This window comes from Pogona vitticeps, chromosome 4 (assembly GCF_051106095.1).
Source record: "Pogona vitticeps strain Pit_001003342236 chromosome 4, PviZW2.1, whole genome shotgun sequence".
NCBI lineage: Eukaryota > Metazoa > Chordata > Lepidosauria > Squamata > Agamidae > Pogona > Pogona vitticeps.
The window spans coordinates 76,269,983-76,277,639 of record NC_135786.1 but is presented as its reverse complement, the minus strand read 5'-3'; the positions used below and the strand labels follow the sequence as shown (position 1 = coordinate 76,277,639).

General features: G+C 46.8%; 1 protein-coding gene across 3 annotated transcripts in view; it reads left to right on the top strand.

Annotated features, from left to right (window-relative positions):
* The first annotated feature begins 3,509 nt into the window (after positions 1-3,509).
* Positions 3,510-7,657, top strand: part of JAK1 (Janus kinase 1) — a 59,156-nt gene continuing 55,008 nt past the window's right edge. Inside the window, exon 1 of one of the 3 annotated variants that reach the window (XM_020806099.3) lies at positions 3,510-3,711. Coding sequence is in view for 1 of the 3 variants with exons in the window: in XM_078392948.1 (XP_078249074.1) it covers positions 3,703-3,711 (9 nt within the window). In the remaining 2 variants the exon portion in view is untranslated. The remainder of the gene's footprint in view (positions 3,712-7,657) is intronic. The other 2 variants (XM_020806100.3, XM_078392948.1) reach the window with 2 other exon arrangements.

Genomic DNA, 7,657 nt, shown 5'->3' with positions numbered 1-7,657 from the left:
TATGCCATAATTTCAGCCATCCTTGTTCCCTCTGAGCTTAGCTACAGTCCTCACAGCAGTTGCAGAGAGAAATAGATCTTCCTTGCAATATATTGTGGCAAACCATTCCTGATGTACTGTAATTCAAAGGAGTTGAGTCTGGTTTCTCTTGAGTGGGCAATTCAGAGCTTTTTTAAAAAAATCCATCCATGCAAAAGACCTGCTTCTTAGTTGTCAATATGCACCGATCCATTGGCCCACATGTCTGGGTTCATCCTATGGGACAGACTGTAGGAACTGTCACGATGCCCATCTACATTTCCAGATTCGCCACCGATCAGAGAGACCCAGGGCCCCAAAGTCCTAAAGGGAGGGAACTATGGTGGCATGGTCAATTTTTAAGGCATGTGTTCCAAATCAACATTTGAGTGAATTTGATGATGTCCTCCTTCTGATTTCTTTCTCCTTAAAAGTTATGGACGTTTTGCAAAGGAAGGAAGAAAAGGCAGTTAGGTGATGGACATTATGGGGGGCTGATCACAGAAGCCATCTTCCGCCGCTGGTGTTCATTTCTGCATCATTATTCCTATAACCTATACTTTCCAGGAAGAGCCATGAGTAATTCTCGTCTCTCTCCCTCCCCTCCCACCGCCGCCTCACACATTGGCGAGAACACACTGGCGGGCTCGGATCCCGGTGAAAGGTTAGCAACCACCGGATTGATCTTCCTTCCCGCTGTTAAAAAGGAGCAAAATAATATATATATATATTTAAAAAGTGGGGCATGGGGCGGGGGGGGGAGACAAGTGAGTGGCATCCGTGAAACCCGATCTATTTATCTCAAACCCAAATCGATACTTGATGGGAATTCCAGGATCTAAGAGCCAAACGCAGCCAAGAGAGTTCCACTTTCGGTAAAGCTCGTCCCACGCTCGCAAACCCTCCCCGGGGCAATTGCGACCGCCCACTTTCCCGTTTTTCTGGCAGTGACGCCTCTGGTGACGTCACGCTGAAACTAAGGCTCCACCCCTTTCCCTTGTCTGGAGGGTCCTAGTGCCCCACATGTTTTAGGGTTTTAGCTGGGATCGGGCAGCAGGCTATTTTGCGCGCCGCGTTTTCTTGTGGGGGATGGAACTGGGGGGGGGGACACAAACGAACAAATAAAGAAGGGCAGCTGAGTCACACCGACGATTAAGTGTCGGGCACTTGGTCGAGACGTTCATTGGAAAGTGGCGCTAAGTAGTTTACAATGTCCAAAATCGAGCCCCTCCAAAAAGGGTACCATACACTGCAGGATGCGTCTCCCTCCAAATGTCCTCCAGACGTGCGCTGCTGTCCACGAAAGCCCCTGAGATTATAAACGTGGCCGTCTTCAAAATGCCATCAAGGCCGTCGTTCGTTTTGCTTCGTCTGCCACCCCCAACGTAGTTCCCCAGTTTTCAAGGGGCTGGGCCAGAAGCAAAGCAAAGTACCCAACTGCTCCTGCTGCCACCGTGAAAACTGACTGAATGTTGGTCGAAAGAAGACGACGCTCTCGGACTCTGGATGATGACCCCAAAGCCGACGAACTCAAGGCGGAGGAGGGAAATGTTTTTATGACTGTCATAAAGAGAACCGACCTCCCCTCTCTTGCCCTCCTTAGGAAGCGGCGAGGCCATCCCTCAAGCATCTCCGAGGAAGATCACGGCAGCGGAAGAATTGAGGGAGCTTTACCTGCCTCACCCACGCCATCCCTCACTCCTTGCAACAGCCTATACAGAGTGTGGTCTTTTTTTCCCCCCTCCACACAAGAGCCAGAGCCCATTTTTCCAGCTGTTGAAGTTCTACCCCTTCTGGGTGTCAGGTAGGGGAAGAAAGCGGCTGTCCTACAGAATCGCGCTCAACAGTGCCCCTCTTCCTTTTCCCGGCACGAAGTGCTGTTTTCCTGCTCTTCCTACCCCCGTCCTGCAAAGGATTTTCCCCAACCCAGCCATGCCCCTCCTTATTGCAAGGTCTCACGCTTGATCTTTCTCCCCTCCCCGCGCCCAGTCCCTTGGTTGTCTCCTGTCTACCTCACCAAAGCCTTAAGACAGGACAACATCTGAACCGAAAACACGGTCGGACTGGCATGGCTGATGGGCCAGAGGAAAGCAGAAACAAATTCTTGAGCCGCCTAGCAGCAATACATACATACATACATACATACATACATACATACATACATACATACATACATACATACATACATACATACATACATACATACATACATACAGATAATGGCGATCATGTACAGTATTTTTAAAATCTTAAAACATTTTCGTTCTGCAGAATGGCAGCTATCTACAGGAAAGTACTGGCAACAACATCTTAATTCTCCTCTTTCTAACCCTGAGCCAATAATGTTTTATCGTGATCTTAGCTACCTTTATCTTGCTCCTCTTTTGTCTTAAAGGAAAGTTCATTATCCCTTGGGAGCCACTTGACCAGAAAGAGCACATATATATAAATAATATATAACTATTGTACATTAAAACATTACCAGAACAATGTATGTGGGCTGCAGGTACACAGATGAACAGATCTATTCAGGATCAATGCCCAGATAACTGAGTCTTTGGGCAACTTGTGTTTTGAACTGCTGGATAGCTCAGTGGTTTGGGTATTAGGTTGTGAAGCCTGAGTTTAGGAGCTCGATTCCTCACTGTGCCTCCATGAGAAGGCTTGGGTTCAATTATCCAGAGGGTCCCTTCCAGCTCTCCAGTTCTAAGACCTTAGACATCCTGTGCAACAGAGGTAAGCAACCTGTTACCCTCCAGTTATTATTGGACTGGAATTCACAATCAGTGCAAACCAGCACAGACAATGGTGAGGGACAATGTTAGTTACTACAGGAACATCCTTTGTTTCTATGGTCGCAGGGCACTACAGCCACTTCGCTGAATTTAAAGAGATTTAGATCAGCGTTTTGGAAAAAGTACTTTTCTTGGTGTACAGTTGCTGCAGTCTGCCGACGAGCGTGGCTATTCTGGGAAGAGGAGAAGGAGGAGGAGAATTTTCTGGCATCTGGTTTGGATTTGGCTCTGCGATGCTGCCTGAAAGCCCAGTGCTGTATGAGTTTCACGCCGCATGAAAAGTGTCCGATCCAGTCGCGGCAACCCATTGTGTTTTTTTCCCCCTTTTCCCCTTGTGCTGTTGGCTCAGTGATTTATCGCTTTTAAACCGAGGAACCCAAAAGTGCTTAGTTCTTCTGTAGTGAGCGAGATCGCTCATTCATAGGTTCGCCGTAAGTCGGAGGCGATTCGACAGCGCGTAACAACACGCCCCCCCCCCCCGCCTGGAACGAAGGAACCGTGGCATACGAGGGAGCCTCTTTGGGCTCAGTGCGCCTGCGCCCGGCAATTCCAGCACTTGCGCACTAGGTCTGCAGAAGGAACCTTTTCCTCTCTCCCCTCAGACGGCGTTTCAGAGGCTGAGGTGGCGGCGGCGGAGTTTTTTTCGCCCGGGCGCCGGCGCGGGGGGCGGCGGCGGCGGTGGACCGAGAGCCGGCGTGGGCGGTGAGAGCGGGCCAAGCCCTGAGCTCACTTCAGTTCGAGCTCAAGGGGAGCGAAACTCCGCGGCTCCTTGTCTGCCTTGCCGCCTCCGTCGACGGAAGCTGTGGAGAGTATGCGGGGCAGGGAGTGAGCGCGCTGAGGAGGAGGAGGAGGGGGGGAATCGAACCCGTTTCGCCCTCAGGAGGCGTCCATGGAAGCGGTAAGCGCGGTGTGCGTGTGCGTGTGTGTGTGTGTGGAGCTCGGTGGAAGGGGAGACGTGGGCCCTGTCCGGCCTTTCCAGCGGGTGCGTGTGGGGTGGGGGCGGGCGGGGAAGGGAAACCCCCATGAATGACCGGGCTTCTCCTCCTCCTGAGAAAGGGGAAGGGAATCCTTCCTCCGCTCTTGCTTTTCTTTGGGAAACGGGCGGCGGTTGGGGGAGCCTCTGAAGCACACACCCCCACCCCAGAAGCGTCGACCACCCTGCGGACTCCCCTTTTTTCAGAATAAGAGGAAGGAGCTGCTTTTTCTGCGTCTTCCCTCCCCTCGCCCTGCACAGAAGTACATTTCTTGCAGTCAAGAGGCAGGGGAGGCGAGAGTCTGGTACCGGGGAGGGGAAGGCCAGATGGGGCCGCGATTAGCTGTTAGCAGCAGACAAGGGAAAAGGGGGTAAAAAAAAGGGGGGGGTGGAGAGAGAGAACCCGCTTCCTTCCTTTGTGTGCGTGCGCCTTTGGGTTGCGGGTGTGCAAGTTCTTGTTTGCCTTTGAGATAGAATCCCTTCCGACCATAAGTGGGGGGTTGTGTGACATCCTGTTTATTGCCGCACCAGCAGGGGTGGCCTGTGGTCTTCGAGAGAGTTTGGTTGTTTAAAACATTATTTTTGACATCGCCTTTTTCGCAACTGGGGTGATCAGTAGCCACCATTCTGTCCAAAAATCGTCCTGTTCTTTGCGACAGTCGCTAGTTCTTCTATTTTGTTTACTTCTGATCTTCGAAGGAAGGGGTTAGGGTATGGGTGGGCAATTAATTTCTATAGGGGGGCACATGAAAAATCTGAACTGTGTTCGGGGGGGGGCGAACCAGCTTTACTTAAAAAATGAAATGAAACAGTGATGTTATGATTGCTTTTATTGTAAACTTGTTAATCTTCACAAATACTAAAGAGGTTTTTTTTTTTTGCAGTATGTGAAACATAAGCAACTGATCAACTTTAGACAAAAAGCTATAAATGGTTTTGATGTTCAAAACTGTCCACGGTCTGGACAGGAGCGGCTCGCGGGCCGTCTGTGGCCCTTGAGCCGCACTTTGCCCAGGTCTGGGTTAGGGTAATAATTATAGAGCCATTGGATAGAATAGTTTCTGTTTGAGGTTATTGACATTCGGAAGTTCCCTCTTGTTTATAGTTGTGTATGTAGATGGAAGAGAGGAAGCTGTTTTTCAGGACAACATGGTGGGCCAAAGAGGAACTGATACGTACACATTTAGGAGGACTGCGCAATGTTTTGTGTGATAAGAGAAGTAGGCTTTGTATTACTGAGTACTGAGTAACGTCATTCTGTACTTTTCTGTGCAGAATTGTATATGCAAATTTGTCTAGAGTTTACAGGGTTTTATATAGGTATCTTAGTCTTCTGGGTAGTAGTAACACAAAGTTTTTGAATGGTGGTACAGAACATCGCATTTTCTGCATAGATGTTAGATGTTTGTAACAAATCTTGTACCAAATAAAATCTTGTGCCAAATGAAAATAAGTGTTGTTAGTTGTTTTAAAAAGACAATGTGACTAAATAGGTTCAAAACAGAATAATTATAGAATGGGAGAAATTTTGGTGGGTCATGAATGTTTCTTTGTAACAGCATCTCAGTTGTGGAACTCCCTTCTAAGGAAAGGCAGACTGACTCCATCCCCTTTTAAAAAAATAAGCAAGTCTATATAGTTTCATATGGCCCTTCATGTTTAATATCGGTAGGAAAGTTGTATTTGGATAGTGTTCCTGAACTGATTTTAATGTTAATGCATGAACTTTTAAAAAATTGGGTTTTAATTGATATTTTAAAAATTAAAAATCTTTTTGTAGTTGCACGTTGCTTTGATGGCCTTTATGGACTGAAAAGCAATAAAAAAATTAAATTCCCATTTCTGTTACTATATGGTAGGGTCTCAAAAGAAGGGTTGCTATTGGCAGAATTGAAAGGGTGGGGGAGAAAGTAGAAAAGTTCCTTTTCCCCCTTAATAGGTGTTGCATTGCCAGAGTCCCAAAATAGAGTCCAAGTCAAATTATTGGCTAAATTATCAAAGAGTTGCAGATGAGGACTGCAACTGTATGTGTGCCTTAAGTCCAGGTGAACTCTGTGGACTCTGCTACTATGTATGTTTACTTAGAAGTGGTTGTAAAAGTACTTGTTGTATTGGTGCTGTGAGTGATAGCTGTGACACATGATTTGTGAATTGTCTAAATGTTGAAGAATGTACACCTAACATAAGAATTGAAGAATGGCTACTGATTTCAGGACATACAAATTGTAGTATATTTATATTATAGTATGAATTTAGAAATACCCACTTTCCCCACATGCAGACAAAGATGCAGTTCTTCATTTTCAAAGAGTACAAGGAATTGCACTGCTTGCTAAAGCATTTGTGAGTATCATTTTAGTTCAGGATCCTTATCAGAGCTTCATCTTCTTTTTGCCCTGGGCATTGGTCTACATCAGTCATGTGAAACCATTTTCTTCCCATGGACCAAATAGCAATATGGCAAAGGTTTGGGGATGGTGTTCCAGCAGTGATGCAAGGCAGAGCCAGAAACTTGCTACAGGGATCACACTGCTGATAGCATTGTCAGAAAATTGCTTTTGGATTGCTGGTTGGGCATTTGGGATTTGACTTTGATAGCAGTCCTGGCAATTGAGTTCAAGGGCCAAATCATCATTTGGCAAATGAGCTTTTTAAAAAAGGATAAGCCTTGTGAATGTAGACAGAGCTGAAGCCAAGCATAATTCTTACCAACTTTTTGCATTTTCCCACCAAGCCCCCCTCTCCCTCCCCAAAAAACATCCTGTTCATCATACTCCAGGAGTAAGCTCCCAAACAAGTTTTCCTCAGTTCAGAGCACAGTTTGGTTACATGAAGGGTTCTAAAATTTACTCTCTTAGTGCTGATCATAAATAGTAGCAGAAATAACTTGTAAATAGATGGGAAACCATGGTGATCTGCATCGAGCCCTAGAGCTGACAATTACGGTACCTTTTCTAGTTTATATTATATGAGTTTGAGTGTCAAACATTTTATAGCTTCCTGATATGGGCATACATGCATTGTGGACCATCAACGTCAACCAGCATGGCTAGTAGTTAGGGATTCTGGGAGCTGTTATCCAACAACATAGTGCTTGAGAAACCAAAGCGTCATAATGATGGTAGCCTTTGGATTATGAGATATGGTAAAAATCCATCTTCTTTCCCGTGCTGCTCAATATAGTTCCCCTTGACTGATGCAGACTAGAGATGGGGGGTATTTGAATATCCCTGCATAGCTGGACTTAACGAGGGGCCGGTCCCTGGGGCTGGACTGTCCACTCACACATTTGGCAGCACTGGTGGCCCCACTCATCCTTCCAATCGCTCCCTGAGCCCCACTCTCTTCCTGCTTGGTTAGCAGTGTGAGGGAGGACGAGTATCCCTGCATGGCTGCCGAGTGGCCAGCTGAGTGGGAAAAGAACAGTGCTCCAGGAGCAATTGGAAGGATGAACGGGGCCGCTGGTGCCACCCAACGCATGAGTGAATGTCCAGCCTCATGGGCTGGACCCTCGTTAAGTTGAGCCGTGTGGGGATATTTGTATTCAAATATGAATACCACCATCTCTAATGCGGACCAAAGCCCAGTGCATACAAAACACAGAGCTCTGTTAAAGCTGCAGCCCTAAAATGAAACTTACAAAAGGTTTAACAAGAGGTGCCATTTCTTGGTGAGAGCAATTGTTCAAGGGCTAGGGCTGAAGTGCTTTAAGTATAAGGACGACACTTTTGTCCATGAATCAAAAGTTGGATCATAACAATAATCTTGCCAATACAGTGGTGCCCTGCTTGACGATGATAATCCGTTCTGTTAAAATCGCTGTTAAGTGATATCATTGTCAAGCGAAAGAAAAAACCCATTGAAATGCATT